The 23,476-nt window shown below is 40.5% G+C and overlaps 1 protein-coding gene and 1 long non-coding RNA gene across 15 annotated transcripts in view; one reads left to right on the top strand and one right to left on the bottom strand.

Annotated features, from left to right (window-relative positions):
* Positions 1-23,476, top strand: part of ANKFN1 (ankyrin repeat and fibronectin type III domain containing 1) — a 603,208-nt gene that overhangs the window by 517,503 nt on the left and 62,229 nt on the right. For all 8 annotated transcript variants that reach the window (XM_045044941.1, XM_045044939.1, XM_045044940.1 and 5 more), the window contains 3 exons: positions 7,800-7,897; positions 10,231-10,321; positions 15,681-15,788. In XM_045044941.1, the coding sequence (XP_044900876.1) occupies positions 7,800-7,897; positions 10,231-10,321; positions 15,681-15,788 (297 nt within the window). The remainder of the gene's footprint in view (positions 1-7,799; positions 7,898-10,230; positions 10,322-15,680; positions 15,789-23,476) is intronic.
* Positions 1-23,476, bottom strand: part of LOC109494314 — a 78,921-nt gene that overhangs the window by 26,680 nt on the left and 28,765 nt on the right. For 5 of the 7 annotated variants that reach the window (XR_006589756.1, XR_006589758.1, XR_006589754.1 and 2 more), the window contains 2 exons: positions 19,117-19,201; positions 3,216-3,452 (listed from right to left, as the gene is read on the bottom strand). This is a non-coding gene — a long non-coding RNA (uncharacterized LOC109494314). Of the gene's footprint in view, positions 1-3,215; positions 3,453-4,366; positions 4,426-19,116; positions 19,202-23,476 lie in introns of all 7 variants that reach the window. The other 2 variants (XR_006589755.1, XR_006589759.1) reach the window with 1 other exon arrangement.

Here is a 23,476-nt window from a genome sequence, read left to right as displayed (position 1 = left end):
ACACAGGCTTATCGTGGGACATCACTTGTTGATCAGTGGCATAAGCAACTTCTTTGTCAAATCAAGTAATAGTTTTTGAGTACTGGAAGGATATTTCCTCAGGTTTTTTGTGCTATTCACAATGAAACAGCCACAGAGATTTTAACCTGCATTATTAACATTTTCTTCATCGCTTTCTTAAGTCTAGACTAGTGATCAGCAAATTTCTCCTGTAAAGGGCCAGAGAGTAACTATATTAGGCTTTGTGGGCCACATATGGTCTCTGTCACATATTCTTCTGTGTGTGTGTGTTGGGGGGTGGGGGGGGTGGAGTGGGTTTTACAATTCTTTAAAAACATAAAAACTAAAACCCTCCTTAGCTCCTGGGCCACACAAAACCAGACTGAGGCTGGATTTAGCTCACGGAACTGTAGTTTGCCAATACCTGATCTAAACAGTTCACAGAAGAAAAAAATCAAGACCTGACTTCCGATTTTTATGCTGTAACTATTCCCACCATGGCCACTTCCAAGCTGCCGACACAATATCATGAAAATGACTGGGAAGCGATGTGCCCTGGTGCACCATCATACATGTTTCCACTGTTCAGGTGCAAGAGATATCAGTAACCTCGGGAGCATAAATAACAGCAAAGTGCAGTAAAACAGGGAGTAACAAGTTTTAAATACTTACTGTCTTTGTCTTTAATTTATTTAACTTTAACTTTGTATGATTTAATTTTTAATAATGGCTGTGTTTAACCACTAGCTCATAAAACTCCTGAGATCTCAACAGTCCATTCTCACAAGCTATATGGCTCAACCCCGGCGCCCTGCTGTGTTTATCCCATGCACACACGGTTGAGGTCCAAGCCCTGACTTGCCCCGGCTCCCTGTTTGAGCCGCCTCTCAAAGCCACCTTATCACACCACCCCACCTTAGATGCACCACGATGGGTGGATTCTGCACCCTGATAAATCTGTGACCTTCCCAACTCTTAAATGTTCTGGGAAAACCAGGAGGTGAATATGCCAAGGAAAGACAGCCTATAAACGAAAAGATAAAAGTGATTTCTACACGAGCTGGGGCTTGAGGGTTACGTACGCTTCCAGTAACCCTAATGGTGCCACTGATTCAGACTTTCTGAGCCCAAAACTGCAGAAATTACTGAGAGAAGTTTTGTTTGGAGGCATGCCTGGTGAAGTGTCCAAAGAAGTACATGAAAGGTGAAGTTCTCTGAAAAGGTGAAGGCTGGCACCTAGATCATCTGGAAGACTGGGATTCATTCAACAGGCACTTTGTGCTAGGCTTGGAAAAAGAGAGAAAGCTACTTGTGATAGTAAGAATCACACAAATGATAACACCTTTCATTTAGAAAGCCAAGGAGATCAAGAGAAAGAATACAATTAGATAATAGCCATAATCGGGTGAACTATTAGGAGGGAAATAAGGATGCAGGTGGATTGGACTGTGGTTACTTGTACTTTTCAAAACCCTGAATTTTAGACATCCCTGCTTCTGGTCTGTATCCGTGTGCTGCTCTGTCATATAGCAGGCAAAACTATGACAGTACACAACGTAGACAGATAGGGACATACCATTTTTGTGGTTGCAGAATCTGACCATAAGTAAATGAAATAGCCCTCTGATTCCAACTTTGCTTTTAATCTTCCAGAAGTAGTGGGTGCAAGAAGGCTTTACTACTGTCAAAAAAAAAAAAAAAAAAAAAAAAAAAAAAAAAGCCTTTTGCCCTTAATTTAAATCATTGTTTTTCTAGGGAAATTTAATTTGGGGGAAAAAAATGTTTTTCTAATTAACTGGAAGACTGTGTGCTGTGCAAACAATAAAGATTCTTGTTTGAAAGTAATGCATGCCCCCACTCCTAGGACTACCAAGGGAATTTAAAATAAAAAACGCGAGCAGCTCTGACCTCGTATTCTGCCAGAGCTAAACAGAATTCCCAGATCCAGAGTTTTCACGTCAGTTCCCAATTTCAAACCCACAAGTGTTGAGTGGGTTCATGCTTCGGCAAGACACATCTTCTCATCTCTAGAAACAACTGTATTTGATCTCTTCCTGGTTTCTCGGCACGTCCCTCACTCCCTTTTTCTTTCTCTTGTGCTATGGTTGGCCTCAAAGGTTAGAAACTGCACAATTGGATGAACTGGGGAGGATTTCATAATGTTCTGGTGATGGGCTGGGCAGTCTAGCCAAATTCCGTTCATTAGCTAAGGCGCCGGGGTGAGTGTGGCCAGTAAGAATGCCGTTTTGGTTCCACTGAAGTGCTGATAGGGAACAGGAAATAAACTTTTATTTTTTTGGTTCCTGAGCAGCAGTATGGACAAGTGAAGAGTCTGGGATGCTGGGAATCTGGAGGCCAGGAATTAATCTCCAACCCAACTACTTACTGGGCAGCTCAAGCAACTTCTGTTCTCTTTCTGACTGTTTTTTTCTATTCGGACACTGTTTTCTTATTCTTTATGTACTGGCATCAGATTTCTGTCTACCTTAGACTTTAAACATTCCAAAGTCAGGAATCAAGGAATCAATTCACTCACCGTTTACTGAGCCACCTATGCTGTGCTAGGTGCCATGACAGGCGCTTCGTAAACTGGTATTACTCCAACATGGTCCCTGCCCTCAAAGAAAGTACAGACTACAGAGGAGGCAGATCTCTTAGAAAATAAACACAAAACAAACAAAGCAAGTGGAAGTGTGAGAGACATATTAAAGTTACTATGGCAAAATGGCAAAGGAGCTTCCGTTGGAAAGCCATGGGAAGCTGTGGAAAGGAAGGGACTTTGAACCGCTCCTGTTTGAATAAAGGGGAAGACAATTTGGGGGAAGAGGAGAGCATACCAGAAGAGAAAAAAAACATAAAGACAATCAGTCTGAGGTCAAGTGACCTATGGCTAAAGTGAAGGGTTCCAGCAGGGCCTGGGCATGAAGCAGGAGTAGAACCCACCAGTATACTCCTCCTGGCGTGAGCGCAGGACAACAGCTCTGGGCTTTCAGGGGTTTCAGACTTGAGGGAGACTCTTGGACAACAGCAGGTTTTAGATGTTTTATCAACTAAATAGAAATTTACTAGACATTGCCGTAATGTTATCTCCTTATGCCTTGATTTTTGCATAGTGTCCACCCTCTCAAGAAACTGGCCTGAAAACTTAAAAAGTGTTACCGGCTGAAACAGGGTGGATTATTTACATAGTTCACACCAAGAGGCTGGAAACTTACCTGAGCTTTAGATTTGGTCCTCTTTGTGCATCCTGATGCTTCCAGTCATGAATTTTCTACGCTTGCATTGATTCTGTGACTCTTCTCCTCACATTATAGGCTTCGGGTGACAAGGCCAGACCTTCAGGAGCTCTTTTCCTTCTTAACCTTTCAGGCTGCATTTTATGTAGCTGCCATCCAGTAAATAGAGGTGTTCAGCTAGAACTCTCCTTCCAAAATGACTCTACATTTCTAAAACTTAGATAAAAATATTTGTTAAAATAATAAAGCATCATATTTAAAATATTCATAGCTATTTGATACAAATAGAGTGAATCACAGTTTGAGCCAGAGCCAAATTTTCAGACGTACTAACACCTTGGTTTGGTCTGGTGCCTTTCTTGCTAATGTTCAACTGCTATGAGCCATTGCATGATTAAACCCTGCTTCTGTTTCCCAGACCTAAGTAGAAACAGTTGCCCTGATCTTTATCTTAAAATTATAAGTCTTATACAGTTTTAAACTTCATATACATGGCTCCAGCCCTTCAGGGATTTAGTACAGGCTTATAAGTGATTTTCTTGTGGCTTTAATATTAAGTCTTTAAACTACCTACACATAACTTTCCAGAGAGACCATGCTAAGTTGCCTTCCTAGAATTCCCAGTGGGCTCTCAAAGTGATTCCTGCTGACTCTGTTTCCCTCCCTCATTTTTTAAGTGACCAGAAGCTCCTTTCCTTTATGTCAAAAGAGTCCACCAAACCAATGAAGTACGTAGAGGAAAAAGGCTGTTGGTTGCCCTCGGAATAGATTGTCCATTCCAATATGGGGGATTTTTTTCCTTCCATGTGAATCTTCTCTTTCATGTTCCAAGATCTAATTAGACTTAAATGCTTACAAGTTGTTTTTTTTTTTTTAACGTTTATTTATTATTGAGAGACAGAGAGAGACAGAGCATGAGCAGGGGAGGGGCAGAGAGAGGAGGAGACACAGAATCCGAAGCAGGCTCCAGGCTCCGAGCTGTCAGCACAGAGCCTGACACGGGGCTGGACCTCACAAACCACGAGATCATGACCTGAGCCGAAGTCGGACGCTCAACCGACTGAGCCAGCCAGGCGCCCCAATGCTTAAAACTTTCTATTAACTCCCAAAGCTGCACCACATCTCCTTACAAGGCTGCTTCTCCTTGTATTTTGTTTTGTTTCTCAAGAAGCCAGGTCTTCTTTTCCACCTGAAACATTTTATAAAACATATTTCAATAGAACATGAACAGTTATTATTCAAAAATAAATCATTTCTTCCAAAATTTTAAAGATTGTATCTTTGAACAACTTCTCATTAACCACTTGCCAGATAATCTGGTGGCAATCCCACTAATCCTTAGCTCTTCTTTTAGGAAGTCTCCCTGAATCCTTAGCCTGGAATCGGAAACCCTTGATTCTCATCCTTCCACTTGGAGTTCCCCACATCAGTCAATGATGCATGTCTCAGTGGCAACCAAAGAAATTTCTGTTTCCAGAATTTTCCTGTGTTCCTTGCTTTTTCTAGATATCCTTCCACATTTGTTACTGATTTTCATTTTGTTTTGTGATAATTTCCTCAATGATTTCCTTTTTTTTTTTTTCCTTTGGCTAGTTATATGCAACATTATTCTCTGATTACAAACCCTCTCCAAGTTGACTTTCAGAGACTTGGCTTCTTCAAGAGCTAGTAGCTCATAAGCATAATGAAACATTTTGGAAAAAATACATATATATATATATATGTATTTTATATAATATATAATATATAATGTAGATTTTAAATTATATCTTCTAGAATATCTATTTGTAAGGAAGTATAGGCCTGGTTTGAGATTTAACATCCAATCTTAATCATTTGATTCTAATTACATTTACAACATGCCTAAGAGTTTCAAAGGGCAAAGAACTGAAGAGTGAAAAAATTCACAGGAAGAAAAATATCTCCATGTTGGAAAAAACAGTCTATTCTGTGTGTGTGTGTGTGTGTGTGTGTGTGTGTGTGTGTGTGTGTATGTGTGTATGCATGCATACAATCAAACTGTATATATTTGATTTGTAAAATATTTAGGAAGCACCTTCTATCCACCAAAAACACAAATCCATGTACTAAAGAGGAAAAAGAGAAAGCTATTTCTCCTATTCTCCTATCCTCAAACCTATCACAATCTAACAAGAAAAAGAGATACATAGAATTAAGCATAATATGTGTGTAGTAATCTTGTTTTTATATGAATAGAGGGCTTTGGGAACACAGGAATAGGTGTATTTAATTGATTATTCCTGAGGAATTTTGAGTTAACTTTGCTAAATATTTTTTTAAGTTTATTTATTTTGAGAGAGAGAGATACAGAGAGAGAGAGAGAATCCTAAGCAGACTCTGCACTGTCAGTGCTCAGCACTGAGCCTGACATGGGGCTGAAACCCACGAAACGTGAGATCATGACCTGAGCCAAAATCAAGAGCTAGACATGGCCCCAACTTTGCCAGCTCTTAAAAGGATGACTAGAGTTTCACCAAGCAGTGGTTGGAAGATGAGCAAAAGACACAGAGGCAGAAAAGTACACAGAATAATCAGGTAACGGGAACTTACAGAGCAAGGACTTCACTGTGAGACGTGGCAGAAAGTGAAGACAGGAGAGTGTGGCTGGGACCAGACCACGAAGGTCTTTGAATGCCCTGTTAACATTTCATTTTATTTTGAAAGCAACTGGACACTGTAAAAAAGATGAATGAAATCATGAGATCTGAATTTTTAAACTATAATTCAGGCTGTTGTAAGAGAACTGTACATAAGAGTGAGAATACGAACAGAAAAATCAATTAAGAGAGTTAATCAGTTAACCAATCAGAGGTATACCTCCTTCTAAAAAAATGAATTGCAGAGTTGATGTGCATGATTATAAAGTCCTGTTCTAGAATAGTTTCAATGTGCAGGGGAGAGGGAGACTTACAGGAGACATTTTAAAGCAGAACCTACTGCATTTAGTAATCAACTGATTGTGAGGAATTAGGGAAAGAGAGGAGGCAAGGATGCTCTGAGATTTGGGGTTGGGTGATTGGGTGTGTGACAATGCCATGAGCTACAACTGAGAAAACAAGAGGAGACACCTGTTTTGGCAAAGAGAAGTACTAGTGGGCACTCATGTGGAGACCTGCAAGAGGAAGTCCGAGTCCAGAGAGAGGCCGGACCTAGAGTTACAGTTTTGAGAGCCATCATTGGAGCCATAACAGTGAAAAGGGTCACTGCTTGGGACAAGCGTGCAAAGTGAGAAAAGAGCCAAAACCACGCCTCCAAGGAACATTACAGCAAAGGAAGAGGGAAAAGAGGAACCAAGGAGAGCCCAGAAAGAGGGGTCAGGAGGTAGGAAGAAGGCTGCAAAAACTAAGGGAGGCCAGAGTGGCAGGATTTCCCAGAAGAGGCTGCTGCAGATAATTAAAGCACTAGGAAGTTTAGGAAAGCAATTTCTAGAGAGTGAGGAGAACAAGGCAGATTCCTAGGAACATACAGAGACAGAGCCGGGGGTACAGGGGCAGCAGCCCTAAAGCACAGGGATTGTGTGACTCGAGAAGCAGCAGGCTTTAGGGATAGTTCAGCTTAATTTTGAAGTACTTAAGTGTCATAGAGAATGTAATTTAAATCTTAAAACCGATAGCTTGTCATTATGAGGTTTAAAACATGCAGGCCTTGTCTTCCCTGTGACTTAAGCTCCTGCTTCATTCAGGATTGCCTTAAATCCTGCCATGGGTAAGCTGTCACTTTTTACTCTACTTTTTACTGATGAGGCACAATTGATCTTTCCTGACCATGGTTTTTTGAACCCGTGGAAAATGCTATGATATGAAAGAAAATGGTCTCAGGGAGAGATGGGGTGTTAGAATTTGGGTGTTAGCTTTAACTGTGAATGAGTACCCATTCTGGGGATGTCAGGTTGAGGGGGAACACTGAAGAGGTCAGCCACAAACCCCAAATCCTCAGGCTGAAGAGAAGCCAATGAAAAAGCCTGGAAGACAGGACCAGGGAGGAGAAGGAGAGCCTGGGGAGCAGTGTGCGAGACACTAGAGGAAGAGAATGCTTCCAGAAGAAGGTGTCAAGTGACCCAGCAGGAAATGAAAGGAGGCTTCTTTGTTTGGGATGAGAACATCCCTGGGACCTTGAAATAGCACTTTCAGGAGATTGCTGAAGCCCAGATCAGATATGGGCAGCGAACAGAAGGCAGTGTCCTAGTGTACCCTTCACTTCTTACATGCAATAAATAACTTACCTTCTACCTACACTGAACTGTTATGTATAATGTGCCTGAGGATGCATGTGTCTATGTACATGTATACACAGATACATACACATATGCACACTTAAAGGTGTATTAATCACTGCTGAATGGTTAATTGTCTTCCTCTCTTGTTTTAAAAAATAATTGAGACTTGGAAACCGAATTACTGTCCCGAGGCAAATTGTTAGATGTGCAAATATAGGGAAAAGAGGATAAATGTACCGTTTTTGAGAGGGACTTTTGCTAGAGTTTCTGTGATGTTTCTTGATATGTGAGTGGATTTCGTTCTCTTTTTCTTTCTCTCCTTCCAGTGGAATGGAGCATGTCTAAAGACTTTCGTCCTTTGGCTGGAGAGATCATCATGGAAAACTTGCAGACCCTGAGATGCACAATCACAGGACTGACAACGGTAAATGCCAAATCCTCCCATTATTAGGCTTCCCATTCCCCTGCTCCTGATGTTTGTGCTGGGATTCGGGTAGCAAATGCCTACTCTGGAAGCGACAGCCAACACCCAGCCCTCTGGCAACAACTGCCACTCGTTAAGTGTGATATGTCTGGTATCCATAATCTGAACTCCACAAAGGACTGAGCAGACAGCATGAACCACTTTGTAAGCTGCCATGTTCTACAGAGATCAGAAAAAGACTGGCCTCATGCAAGCCTTGAAAGCTGCTGCTTTCTGGATCACAGTCTAATCTTTAGGGGGGATCAAAGGCTCGGAGGGATCCAATTTTGACTCCCTGTCTGATGGTAAAAATAACAGCCTCCTCTAACCCTCACCCCCATAGCCTTGGTTGAGATCAGTCATCTATTGGAGTCATACAATTTCCTGAGAGAAATCCTTTTCCCTTGATTAAAAAAAAAAAAAAAAAAAATGTGTCTAAATCTGCTTTCACAGAAAAGAAACTATATATGGTGGCACTACATTTCTCAGTAACCTGAACCAATTTAAACTGTGAATGAAAAACTGGAACAAGCTGAGCTTATTTGTTTAATCAATCTAAACTCAAACGTTAATTATTTATACAACTATACACCATAGGAGCATATGAAATGCAAAAAATAAAAACACCTGGCACATCAGTTCATACTGAAACAAACCCTGTATCTCCTCAAGTAATTAAAATGCAAACAAAACTGAATCATCAGAATATTTTTTAGTAAAGTTTTTAAAGTACACTTATCAAACCTGTCGGGGTTTTTTTTGTTTTGTTTTGTTTTTTGTTTTTATTTTTTTACTCCAATTAGAATCCTTAATTATCTTAGGACCTTTCTATGCAAGAGGTAGGGGGAGAATTTTCTTGGTCTTGTTGTTTTTCAAAAAGATCAGTCCTTTAAACCAGTTATGTGTAAAGTGTACTCCTGAAACCCAGCATGAAAAAGCTGCATTAGGTTGCATCTCTTCAAGTTTGAACCAGCTATTCTAACAGAATTCTTGGTGGTTGGGTCACCACCACAGAATCTTGACTTTTAGTCCTAATCACACGTCTACACCAGGGGCCAAAACTGTGGATTACCAGAACAAACAAACCCCTGAGTGGGTGGCCCCCAGAGATGCTATCGGCAGAAGACTGATTCCCAACCCTATAGCTCACATGATGGAAAAGGGCCAGAAGAGAACCCTAGGGAATTTCCTTTGCTTAAAAGAAAAAGTGATATTGTGATAAAAATGGAAAACTCTCCACGGAGAGTTTCTCTAATATTTGAACTAATTTTTATAGGGATTAAGTTTTTCCACTTGGTCGTCCAATGAGAGCAATTCAGACACTGTCCTAATCACATAAAAGCCTAGAAGTAGATTTACACTTCTGCGGAATCTCTATAACCTTGAAGTACGTAGAAACCTATTTTTAATGTTAAAAAAATTAACTTTATAATATGGTAAGGCCAACATTATTAAAATTTCTAGCAAAGGCTCTACGAAGATGTGGGGTTTTTTTGTTTTGTTTTTTGGTCTTTGGGTTGTGTTTTTTTGTTTTTTTACTTCAAACATTATTTTACAATTTTTGCAATGGATGTTTTATCAAATGCTGGCTTCAAAAATGCCTCTTTGGGTTCACTGGGTAAAGAAAAAAAACTCAAAGGAAAAATGTAAAACTATACAAAACATCTGAAGTTTACAAGTAAACAAAACAACTCCTAAATTTTTAGTGTCATAAGACATTAAAGAATATAACCACTGTTTTAATAATGGTTTTAAACTTGAAGTAAAATCAAAGAAGCAAAGCATTATTTAATATGGCATAAAATGTAGAAACAATCTTAATGTTCATTGGTAGGGGACTGGTTACATAAATGACAATATTTGCCCACAGTGAAGTACTTACTATGCAGCCCCTAAATGAATGAACCACATCTCTGATGTACTATTATGAAAATACGTGCATTGTAACTTCTTAATTTTAAAAGCAAGTCAATCAGCTAATAAAAATGACGGTGACTGCCTCTGGGGAGGGGAAAATAAAGAGAAAGAGGTGAGGAATTGCTGTTTTTGGTAAAACTTGACTTTTAATAATTAGTGTATAATTTGGGGGGGGGGAAGCTCATAGAAACTGAGAGCACCCCAAAATGTTTATCATTACACATAAATAAATGTGATAGTCAATAAAATCTAGAAAGCTAACGTATGGCTAGTGGATTTCCCAAGGGATCAAGTTGTTCATTGGACACAGGACTCTAGACTAAAGTGATTCAGTAAAATTCCTAATGCATCATTCTCTCTATTTCGATACTTTTCAGGGCCAACAGTATTTTGTTCAAGTCTCGGCTTATAACATGAAGGGATGGGGACCTGCTCAGACCACGACTCCGGCATGTGCCTCGCCTTCCAGTAGGTGGTGGCTGTGAACTCTCTCAAGCCTGGCAACAGGCTCCAACTCCCCCTCCATCCATCCTCCGGACACCACTGCCTTTCCCTCTCCCCACTGCTGGGGACTAACAAAACCTCCTCAGAGTAGCCTCTGGGCCACATAATGAAGGATTCCTCTGCAGAAATGTTCCCTTGGGAGGCAACTCGGTGGAATGAGAGGAGAGGGAATTTGGAACCGGCAAGACCAAATTCAGTACCCATGATACATTTTATTAGCCGCGTGGCCTTCAAAAGTTCCTTAACCTCTCCAAATCTGTAGGAGCCCAATCTGACCTTTCCCAAGACTTTCGTGGGGATGTGGGGAATGACAGCAGAGGGAGTGGCCAGCCCGTTCTAGCTCTCCTCTCCTCCTCACTCCCTCACCCACATCCAATTGATAAGAGAATGAGATATTCTTCTGACACAATGTCAGAAAAAGAATCTTTCTTAGTAACAGGCACTCTGCTACCCTCTGCTACAAATGTATAATATTTATAGCGGGAGCTGAAAACCCCAACAAAAGCCACTTCTAGTTATTTAAAGATTAGTAACTTATGTCTGGTATATTTGGTAACTATTAACCAGAAGAAGCATCTCTAAATATATCATATGATAGATTTTTCTGTATAATGAGCCTATTGCTCTGAACTGTGTTTTCATTTTTTAAAAAATCTCCATGAATGTGATAGTTCAAAATGGTATCATATGCTTCTTGTGAGAGTGCAGACTGCTACATCCTTTGTGAGATACAATCTGTCATAATAAAAACATTCGTTTCTTTTTACCCCATAATTACATATCTAGGAATCAAAGCCAAGAAAACAAATGCAGACAGACAATTATGAACAAATATGTGCACTATAGCAATATATTGATATAGTGAAATATTGTACATGGTAGGGAGAACAAATATCCAATATCAATTCAGTGGTTAAATAAAGTATGGTATTTACATATCCATATTATAAAACAAAAGACAGCCACTAAAAATGGTGTTTAAAAAAACTTCATTGTGTGGAAGAAACTCTTCCTTTGGAAGTTTTATATAAAAACATAATGCAAAATTTTCTAGCACATATTTAAGCTGTGAGTTTGATTATTACTAGGAAGGCACGTCTGCACATAACTATCAATATTTGGCAGTGGGTATTCGGGGTATAAGATTATAGACTCTTTAGTTTTCTTTTTTATGTATTTATGTGCTTTTCGTGTTTTAGAACAACCCTTTACCTAGGGCCAAGCACGAATCAGGTGGCATGTTATGGGCTTTCGTCAGTGTCTCACTAAACCCTCACCTCAGTCCTTCACCACTGTTCCTGTCTTGTGGATAAGCACTGTCATCATCTTCTGCATCACTCTGAACATCAGAGCCAACGGTCGTTAGACTCATTATATGCTAGACATTAATCTAAGAGCTTTACAGGGATCTACTCATTCAATCTTCATAACAGACCTATTGAGGTGGTTTTATTAGTAGTCTCATTTTACCGGGGAGGGACCTACTAACATAGAGGTACAGGCATAGAGCCCAACACCACAAAATTAGCAAGCACTGAAGTCAGGTCCAAACCCAGTGGCCCTTGTTCTTAACCACCGTGCTGTCCTCCTCTTCTATTAATAAGGAAATTGGGATTCAGAGAGGATGCTGCCTTGTCCGAGGTCACAACTCATGTGGCTGAGCCAGGATTCAGACCTGAACTGACTGGACCCATACCACATCTCCTATGCTGTGGGAACTAGTGCCCCATCATCAGGCAGACAAGCAGACTAAGAGCCAGCCAGCCAACCATTCCTGACTGTCACTCTGGGAGTGACGCCAGGTCATACAGGGCCTTGGACCACTGACACCAGAGCTCTCTAAGGCCCCTCCCTGAGTCCTGTAGGCATTCAATGATTTAATTATTCCAGTCTTATCTGGACATCTTTCTTATTGTAGACATCAGAAACACAAACTGGGAATGCTGCAAGATTAAGATACTAAGGGAACCAATCTCATTCTAGAAAAAAAAAAAAGAATATATTTATTATTGTAGATAAAGGGATAGAAAGAACAGAAAATGAAAAAAAAAAAAAATGATAGTGTTGATTGACCTGAAGGTGGGACATGGGAATACCTACTCCAAATACAAATTCTGATCTGCATATGGATGCATTTACTTATAAGCATCAGATGTTCCAGTTCTATAAACTTCAAATTCTGTTCAGACACTCTCCCTCAAAGCCCTTCAGGGCTTTCTCCAGAGTGACTAGGACAGTTGTCCAGGACTGGGAAGAGTCACTTATGGCTAATTAACATAGCAAATGGCAACGCTCTCTAAAATGGCCCATTTGACTAGTAAGGGTATCTGGCAAAGAACTAAAATCCAAACATGCCGTTATAGTTGCTGCAGACATGCCATATCACTTGGAAAAGAACAATATAAGACTCTGCTTCTATTTATAAACAGACTATGACATTGTGATGCAACAGATATCAGTATTCAGATATTTACTAGAGGACAATGTATTCTAACATGACAGAGTAATTGGAAATTTGGTAATATGTTCCAGTAAGCTATAAAACTTTTTTTTATATTTTTACAAAAGGCCTTAATGTGTTTTTATAGACTTATGTTATATGGTATGGTACATAATAAGAGAAAAGGACCCAGACAGGCTTGTCTGAGTTACGATCAGGAAAGCCCTGATATCGCCAGTGAATGTAAGCTCTGCATTGTGTTGCAATTGAAGTGTCTCATTACCAGAACACTGAACTGTATTATGTGGCACAATCTGCTCTTTTCCTCCCACACTAAGTTTATTCCTGTCAGGTTCCTGATTTCTTAATATATTTTCAATTTTCTCCCTCATCCCTAAAGTCTCCTATTTTATGTAGTCATCAGAACCTTCCAAACATCTCTGAGAAAAACTCATTCTTTCCAAAAACCTTGGCATCATGTCCAGTGCTCACTTGGGCTGCAATTTAGCATTAGCAATCTTCGAGCTTGAGCTCGCCTCTGACGTAATGGGGCTCGGCGGAAAGAGCCAGCTCCATGTCAGCTCCCCCTGCATCGATGGCAGTATTAACACACATTAGAACGTATTGCTAAGTGCAGGGCCACGTAATAACTCAGCCACCCAGGAGTCTTACTCAAGCAAACATTACTCATCTTATGAGCACTACAGATGCATTTTTTCAACGGCGGGAACAAACTCAGAATGGCCGTTGGGAATCCATGACAGCAGCATCTATTATCACTGTGCCCTGACTACTACCAGGGACACTGCAAATAAGGCAGAGGATCACTGGGAGTTCACTTCCTCAAACATTTCCAAATTTACCAGTAAAAGCACCTTCCCCAGCCCAGTCTACCTGAACACCATCCTTCTGTTCACAATGCCTCACCAACACCTAACGAGTGTCCCTAATGTGCCCATAATGGTGTTTTACATACGTTGGTTTTCTAAACCTCAAACAACCTTTAAAAAATATTCAAAAACTCACTTTGCAGAGAAGAAACCTGAGGCAAAGAGAAATTAAGTCACGGTTTCTGCCCACAAGGAACAGAGTCTACAGAAGGCACCTATGCCAATTCCCTGTCTCCAGAGTTGACCACAACTAAGCCACACCACACAAACTCCAACCAAGCTCTGACCCTCCTTCCCAAAAGAAACAAAACAAAACAAAAGAAAACGTGTCCACAGCATAAGGAAAGGAGCACTATATGGAGGGCCATGTAACTACGTTATGGGCCTGGCTACGCCCCCAGATAAGCTGAGTAACATAGAATTGGAATGGTTCTCTCCAGGCCTCCGTCTTCTGAGAGGTAAAATGGAGAAGGACACATGGGGAAGGGTAGGAAGCAGGAAGGATTCAAAAATGTCTGAGGTCTCCTTCTTCACAGGGAATCATGTGATAGGGCGAGAAATTATGTTTCCATACTCGCTACTCAGGGAGTTAACTCTTCCTCAGAGAATTCCCTTCTTTCTAAGTTATGATTAGTTATGACTGACATAATGCCATTAACAGGCATTGTACTGGGTACCTAATAAACCTCTCATTTAGTCCTCACAAAAGGTCCTGCAAGGTAGGTGCTATGTTCATTTTTCACATTACAGAGTAGAGGCCTTGTCAGCATAAGTAATGTGCCCTACAGATACTGAACCAGGAGTCCAAAGAGCCAGGAGTCACACGCAGGTTTTTCTGACTCCAGAACCTGTGTTCTTTCCAACTGTGCTGTACTACTAGGCCGTGGATGGACCAATGGTTATCTAACTTTGACCATCAGGACATCTGCTTAACTTTCTGAACAAGGCAGACTCCATATTTTAAAATAAACCTGGGGGGAGAGAATTTGAAACGCATTCAATTAGAATTGAAGCCTCAGATACACTTATGAACTAACTGGCCTTACTAGAAAAGAATGACTAGCATTTTTAGAGAAAGTGTTTCAACCAAGAAGTGCTTTAAGTTGTTGCTTTTAAAAGGTTCAGAAAGCAAAACTGAGTGGATAGTGAGAAGATGGGATGGACTATGAAATGACAGACCTGCTGAAAAAAAAAAAAAAAATCAGAGTCGGAGACAGCAGAATTACAATCTTGACATTAGTCCCGTACGGGTTATTACTCTTGATATCATTATAGCCAAATGGAATGAAAATAGAAGGGGGAGAAAAATCTCAGTGGGTATTGCAATTTAAATTTGCCATGTAAGCTAATACTGTATATTTAGAGACTGAGCAGACAGGGTGGTTGGTGGCTCAGAGTATGTACAGGGGCTGCTGTGCCAGCTAACCAAAGCAGACATTCATTAGAGCGAAATGTAGATTTCCATTTCTTGGCATCTGACATGGGCTCTTTCCTTGGAAAGAAATGTCAATTTGGCCAAAAGTGTGAAACCTACAATAAAAGCATTGGGACTGTGGATTTCGTCTAGTCTGCACATTCCCACCCCTTTCTTTCCTACTGTGGAGATCCAGGTGCCATTTGGGGTGCTGAGTGGAGAGGTGGCAGGGGAACTGATTAGGACCCGGGATGCTGAAAGGAGGGTAAGGAGCTGGGGAGGAGAAACCGGACTCCCAGATTCCCTGTTTTCTTTTGGCTTTCAGTCACCATTTTCTCTTGCCCTAAAACTGCCCAACACACACACACACACAAAACCCAACCACAATTACTGTTTTGCACAGGGCCCTGAACAATGGCAGCTGCAAACCCTTGGCACTGACTGCCAGCTGTGCGAGTGCCAGGTGCTCATCCAGAGTCTAGGGGAAGTGTGAGCAGAGCCCAGCTCCTGAGGCAGCGCCTCCGGGGAGAGGCCTCCTTGCTTTAAAATTTCATTCTGTTTGTTTCTTTTGTTCAATAGACTGGAAAGACTATGACGACAGAGAGCCCAGACACAAGGGACAGAGTGAAGTTTTGGAAGGTCTGCTGCAGCAGGTCCGAGCCCTTCATCAGCATTATAGTTGCCGGGGTAAGGATAAAAATCTGCGCTGGGCCATCGACTGAGGTCTCGGTGGCGCCGGTAATTTTAGCAGTTTCCTAACTGGGTCATACCTTCTCATTCATCAGGGAGAGAGAGATATTAATATTTGTACATCTGGAATCACTTTACAGCACTATCTTGCTTTAACCCTTCAGAAGAGACTTCCCTCTCCTTCATTCCCTTCCTTTCTTTCTGTCTTACCCTCTCTCCGTGCAAACAGTTTGAAAAAAAGCACAAGAAAAACAGCAGCTGCCACCAGTTCCCTTCCCTTTGAGTTGTCCCTTCACAAAACTCCTCAGTGTCCCAGGTCTTTGAGATATTCACCCTCAAACTTTTCAGTCCCCAGGAAAACTCCGTGAGCATCCCTGAGGAAATTTAGCCAATTTTTAACAGCAACAAGAAACCTTCGTGTATATTTGTAATAAAGCTTACAATGCACTTTCACATCCACGGTCTCTTTTTCATCCTCATGCTGGCAGTTACCACTAAAGCTAAGTGACTTGACCAAGGTCACACTGCCAGGAAAAGACAGAATCAAGATTCTGACCTAGGTTTTCTGTCTCTAAGCGCAATCTTCTTGCCATACCTCATTTGTGTCCCCCACCTTTACCTTTAGGACTGGGCACTGATGTTGATTGATCTCGCCCTGAATTTTAATCGTCCCCTGTACTACTACTTAGGAGAAAATAGAGCACACATCTCCAGACCTGGCCAACTACACCCAGAAAATCTCTCAGAAGCTTTTAAAAACTTCTCTCCTATTTGGGCTATTCAAATGGGACAGGGTCAGGTTTCTGATCTGTGTAATGATTCGTGGAGCAGGCACTTAGTTTTATTTGGAGAATTAAAGCCTCCATAAAGTTTTCATTTTCCATGCTCCTTCACCCATCAGATCCCAACTGCATTGCACTCTCCAGATTCAGGGCACTGCTGGGCCAGCTAGGTAAGAAATCCATGGCTGAAACTAAGAGATGCAACTGAGTTTGGACTAGGTATAAAAAATCATACTTAGCATTAGCAAAAAGTGAGTCCCAATTACTGTGTAACAACAGAGCTCTTCAGAAATGTTGGCTTTAGCTAGCAATGAGGACAAGTGTTTGTAAGAAAATAATATTCTTTTAATGAGTGGTTCATTAGAAAATGTAAATATGCATGTTTGAGAAGGAAACTCAAATGAGTTTCGTTCCCAGATCTGAAGGAAAACTTTACCCAGACCATGGCCTTAAAGATTCCACACTGACCAAAGTACACTCAGTTCTCAGAGCTCATTTAACCAGGCCAAGCATCATTTAGGTTCCTTTCTCTCTTCTGCCTCTCTCTCCATCATTCCCCTGCCCATTGGTTCTTGTATGGCAGGCGGAGGTAATAAAGCAACTCATAAGCCACTTTGTGTTTAGTCTTTACCAGGGGAAGAAAGCTAAAACTACTCACGAGAATGAGAGGTAGTTTTTTGTTTTTTTGTTTTTTTGTTTTTTATATTATCTGAGGATTTAGATGCTCTCCCCATTACTGTTGGGTAACTATCTAATAATCAAGAAATAAATTATCTAGACAGCCCAATTATTTCAATAGTTTCCATTTAACTTTCAGCATGTATATGCTTTTCCCCCACAGGGATGTAAATATGCAGACAATGTCAGGAAAAATTTAAGTAAGGCATAAACAGAACTTCCCAAAAAGGAAAAAATATTTTTTATATTGAAATGTACTCTAGACACTTAAACAGTACCCAAAGTATTCCAAAGAACAGTGGTTGTATAAGATGCTCAGCTGAAAAAGTCTCTGGTCAGTAAGTTTGGAAAATGTTGCATTATACATCCCTTTCCTGGAAATGTAAAATCGATATTACAATAGTAAAGACTCTAATAAAGAGACATTTTGAACTTGGTTAACCAAGCATTTTCCAAACTTATTTGCAAAGTCATTGTATAACTTTTTTCACAGAGTTAGTATTCCAAGACATGGACTTTGGAAAATGCTGACCTACAATATGTTAAGATAAAGGAAATTACCTCACCCACAAAAAAGGAATGATTTTAAGATAATTTAACATTACTCTAAGCCTAGAAGGATAAACCAAGGATAATTAGGTATTACATACAGAAAACTACAAAACTGTTATTTAAAATATTCAACTACAGGGCTCCTTGGGTGGCTCAGTCAGTTAAGCATCTGACTCTGGATTTCGCCTCAGGTCATGATCTCATGGTTTGTGAGTTCGAACCCCATGTTGGGTTATGCTGACAATGCAGAGCCTCCTTGGGATTCTCTGTCTCCCTCTCCCTCTGCCCCTCCCCTGCTCATGCTCGCTTGCTCGCGCTCTCTCTCTCTCTCTCTCAAAATAAATAAATAAACAATAAAATACTCAACCACATTGAGATCTGTGTGGTTGAGTGCATGTCAAATTTATAATTAGAAAAAATAATTAGTTCAAATCCCATTTCTACTACTTACTAGCTCTGTATCCCTGAGAAAAACATTTGATCTCTCTGAGCCATAGCTTCCCCATCAGAAAAATCAGGATGACAGTATTTATCTTTCAGGATTGTTATGGGGATTAAGTTAAATAATGTACTAAACTCGCCTGACATAGTACAGGCACTCTGCAAACTCTAGCTTGTTTTCCTTCCGTTGCTCTTCCAGATGAAGAATGGAGTCTCTCTTTATCTCTTTATTGATAAATCCTAGAACTAACATGTAATCACTGACTCCACTGTAATGAGCCTGGAGTACTCAGTAAGTACACAGCATATTCCAAATGTGGAATTAATAATAAAACAACCCTTCTCCTACCAAAGCCTCACATGGGAGATACCAAAACCCACATTGATTTCTGTATTTTGGCTAAAGTGGCTGCAGTTAATCTGCACGTTCAGGACTGGGATGCAAATTCAGTGGAGATGTTGAGCAGCCTTTATTATTCACAAAGTTTATGCCCTGGCATAATGAGTTATAAAGAAGCCAGTTGTGTTCATCATAGCAATACCCTGTGGGAGTGAATTTCAGTTATCCAATTTTTCAAGTGGCACACATTAATTGAAACACTGCCTACTATGTGTCAGGTGCTAGACATATCAGTATGAATAAAATAAACTCCCTATGTTCCAAGCACTTAAAAGCTAAAGAACTAATGCATTCGGAGTCCAGAAAACTGAACACTGTTCCAGAGTCCTGAGCTACACAGAGCCAGAAGCCAGAGTAGAAGCCACTCTATCAGTGACTCAGTGTGTCAGTATAGACCCTGAATCAGTCAAGATGAGCTATAATATGCTACAATAACCAAATGACCCCCCACCCCCAAATATTTATTTCTCACCCAAGCTGTATGTCTACCACTGGTCAGCTGAGGGCTGTCCTTCTGTGTTGTCATCATCCTTTCTCTAGAAATATTTGTCTGCACCCTGGGAGAAGGAAAAGGAACACTTGAATGTCTCATATGGACAGGACTTTATGTATGTCACTTACACTCAAAACTCATCGGCCAGAATTGGCCACATGGCCACACCCAACCACAAGGGTTCCAAAAAGTGAAATTCTGTCATGTGCCCAGAGTGAGGAGACCTGGAATACTTAACATTTGCATGGGCCCCTTTCCCAGATAGTAGGAGCATTTCTCAGTTTTCTTCTTCCTTTTTCAGTCTAATCTTCATTTTAATTTACATTATGTATGACTATAATGTGAGAGTTATCTTAGCATAAACAGCTAAGATCATGGATTAGCGGGGTTCAAATTCAGACTAGACATTTGCTAGCTGTGTGACCTTGAGCAAGTTACCTAACCTCTCTAGACCTCATTTTTGCTCACCTGTAAAATGCAGTAAGAATTATACATACTTGCCAGCCACTGTTTAAGGATTGAATGACTTTAAGTAAGTAAAGCACTTAAGAGCTTTATTACTTAAAAAAAAAGCAATTCCTCCCATTCTCCATTTTTTATTTCCCAAAGACTCCATTCTTTTAGCCAGTTCTTTTGATATTTTCTTCATATCTCTAAGTAACATTTATATTGCTGATTCTTGATGTGTTTTTAATTTGAGGCATTAGCTCACGAAGATGATTTTTTTCCTTCCCCCCTCTTACATACACATTCATCCTCCTACCCTTCATCCTCCTAATATATTTCCATTGTAATTTTAGTAAGATCAGTATTTATTGCTCACATTATAATGATCACTTAACTCAATGACTGTTTCCCTTTCCTGGATAACTTTTTGTTTTCCCTGTCATTAAAAGAGTCATCTTTCATTGTATGTTTGCTTGTTTTTCTATGTGGTCACAACTAGTTAATCCCCAAGCTTTTCTCCAGTTGTATCAATTTTCTCTCAATACAATCAAATATATTAGTACTGTTTCAACTACATCTTCTTAAAGAAACCTCTCCTAGAGCCCTCTGAACTGCTCCAATCTAGACTGGTTGCTGGCTGCCTGTGTCCAGTGCACAGCTGGCACCCTGGGATGTCCTTTCACCACCATATTGAGGAGTCTTCTGGCCACCCTCCAATACTGGATTGCTTCTTTCTGTATCCCATGTCTTAACTTTTTCTTAGCCCTTCATTTTGGTGGAGCCCTTACTCTAGTCATTTCCTGAGAGGATTCTTGGGAACTAAATTTTAGATACACTCCATGTCTAAAAATGCATTTGTTCTACTTACCACTCACTTAAGGATAGAATTCTTTTATTTTTTTTTTTTTTAATGTTTATTTATTTTTGAGAGACAGAGACAGACAGAGCACCAGTGGGGGAGCACCAGACAGACAGAGAGAGGGAGACACAGCATCTGAAGCAGGCTCCAGGCTCTGAGCTGTCAGCACAGACCCCGATTCCGGGGGCTCAAACCCATGAACCGGGAGATAATGACCTGAGCCGAAGTTGGACGCTCAACCGACTGAGCCACCCAGGGGCCCCAAGGATAGAATTGTTGGTTGAAATAATTTTCTTTCAAGTTTTGAAGGTGTTGCTTTGTTCTTTTCTAGCTTTCAGTGCTGAGAAGTCTGATGTCATTCTGACTCCAGAGGTTTTATAGGGTACCGATGTTGTTGTTTTTCTTCTCTGGAAGGTTTTAAATTTCTTTTTATCTTCAGTACCCTAAAATCTGTCTTTATGCTTTCTTCATGTCTCCATATCACATGTTTATATTCTAATTCTTGATTTTTTTTTTTTAGTTGAGGCATTACCTAAGGAAGGATGATTTCTTTTTGTTCCCTCCCTGCTCTTAATTGCACATTACAATTGCTACCCCTCATCCTCTTAATATATTTAATAACAAAAAAATAATATAAAAATATAAAAAATACCTTAGTGTGGATGTATTGTAGTCTGTTGGGCTGGCCCTTTCAATGTGGAAAGTTACCCCCTTCAATTATGGGGCCTATTCTTAATTATTTCTCCCCCTCTTTTTTCTCTGCTCCCTCCTACTAGAACTCTTAGTCTGGTGTTGAACCTTCTAGGTTATCCTGTTAATATTTCTTTTTCTCTTTTACTTTTCCATCCCCATGGCCTTTTGCTCTTTCTCAGAGATTTCTGCAACCTCATTTTCTAAGCCTTCCATTGGGTTTTTCAGTTTTTGATAGTATGTTTTTAATTTCCAGTGCTCTCTTTTATTCTCTGAACGTTTCTCTTAGAAACTTCTATACTTTTTATAAGGCTGCAATGCCTCTGCTTATCTTTAAGGCTATTAATAATAGGCTTTGTTTCATTTTGTATTTTCTTCTCTCAGCATAGTCTCTCCTCTGAATTGCCCTTTTATTTCTTTGGTTTGGGCCTCTGTTTTTCCTGTTAGATGCTTTTCACAACTGCCTGGTGATCCTTGGATGTTTACTGAGACTTAAGAGAAGAGAGCTCAGTAGCTGTTAGGAAGCTCTGAGTACATGGATAAAGTTCTTTATTTATAGGCTTCACTGTAGAGTGATCTGGCATGGCCTTTTTAAAAAAGTTTTTTATTTAATGTTTATTTTTTTTTGAGAGAGAGAGAGAGCGAGTGGTGGAGTGGCAGAGAGAGAGAGAGGGAGACACAGAATCCGAAGCAGGCTTCAGGCTCCAAGCTGTCAGCACAGAGCCTGATGCAGGGCTTGAACTCAAAAACCGCAAGATCGTGACCTGAGCCGAAGTCAGACGCTTACCCGACTGAGCCACCCAGGTGCCTGGCATGGGCTTTTCTTTAGGAAACCATTGAAAGCAATGTCGGAAGCTTTAAGTGGATTCTCTTAGTCTGGTCAGAGTCTCCAGAAAGTTTCCTCCAGTGTCCTTCCCGGAGGGTGTAAGTTTGAACACCAGGGTTCTGAGAGCCCAATGGGAAAATCATCTGTATGGAAATGTTCATTTAAACATTGTTTTGGATACAGTACTATTCTCCCACCCCCATTTTTAACTGTACCCCATGTCTCCCACTCTAGAAACCAAATTTTATGCTTTTCAGAGAACAAGCCACTAGAGCTTTTTTCTAGAGTGGAGAAGGGGTATTTGTCCAGCTACGCAAGTTAGAGGAGATCTAGAAGTCCAACTGCTTTTTAAACAGACTTCAACAAATCCCTCTGATTTTAGCTCCACACTCATCCCCAACTTCCAGCAGTATGTGGTGCCCAAGGGGTGAATCAGGTTACTTCTCAGCCTCCTCCTCTGCTGGCTTAGGACTCATCTTTCTCAAGTCTGCTAAATCCATCTGTCCATCTGCTTTCCAGCTACCAAGTTCACTTGCTTTTGTTTCCTTTTCCATCTCTTTGTCTCTATAGATTTATGGAGTTTCCTTTTTATTTTTTAATCTCTTCACTCTGGTTTTAGTGAGATTTTAGGAGAGAGTAGCATGTGATGAGTATGTTCAATATGCTGCCTATAACCGGAAGTCCCAGCAGCAGCATTTTCAAGCACGCTATGACCAGCCAAATTCATGTTTAAGTCAGAAAAAAAAAAAAAAAAAATGTTTTGCTTTGTTCTGCCAGGAATAACCATTACCAGCACTGGCTTGAAGCTGGCATGAATGTCTGTCAGTCCACTTATTCCCAGCTGTTCCTATAGGATCGTAAGCAGAGCCACACTGGGCCTCAGCCGTGGGCCATCCACCCAGGTTTCCATGCCTAACAGCAGTGATGTAGATGATATTCTTACCCCAGTGACATGTCTGTCAGAAGTTTGGTGATGACCCCAACAACCTCAGCTTCCCTCCATTACACAGAACACGAGGACTGAAATCAGTGATCTTTTCGCTCAGCTCCACGCAGTACTATTTGTAAAGACTACTAGGAGAAGTCTGCAAGTTTTATCAGTGAAATCTCCAGGTTCTAAGTAGAAGGGGTGACCAGAAGCAGCAATGGATGATTTGCTCACCAAATGTAGCCACAGAGCCCTGTATGTAGTAGGGTACTAACAAATATTTGTTCAGTAAATTAACATCTCAGTTTTTCTCGGCACTGGCTCTTTTATCTTGGGCAACCTATTTTAACCTCTTAGTCTCTGTTTCTTCTTCTGAATAGTACTGATGATAATCATAACCTATGCCTACAACTAGTAGTGTGAGCCAACATATATACACTGGGGAAGATTGCCCCAGAATGCTAGCAGTGGTTGTACTAAAATGGCAATATGATATGGGTAGAGTTTTGTTTTTTTTATCTATTCTCCAAACTTTTTGTATTAATTGTACAGTGAAAAAAAATGTAATGAAATGTGTGAACTAACAAGA

Source organism: Felis catus, chromosome E1, assembly GCF_018350175.1.
Source record: "Felis catus isolate Fca126 chromosome E1, F.catus_Fca126_mat1.0, whole genome shotgun sequence".
NCBI classification, from domain to species: Eukaryota; Metazoa; Chordata; class Mammalia; order Carnivora; family Felidae; genus Felis; species Felis catus.
The sequence above is the reverse complement of the archived record's forward strand: the minus strand, read 5'-3'. Positions and strand labels throughout refer to the sequence as shown.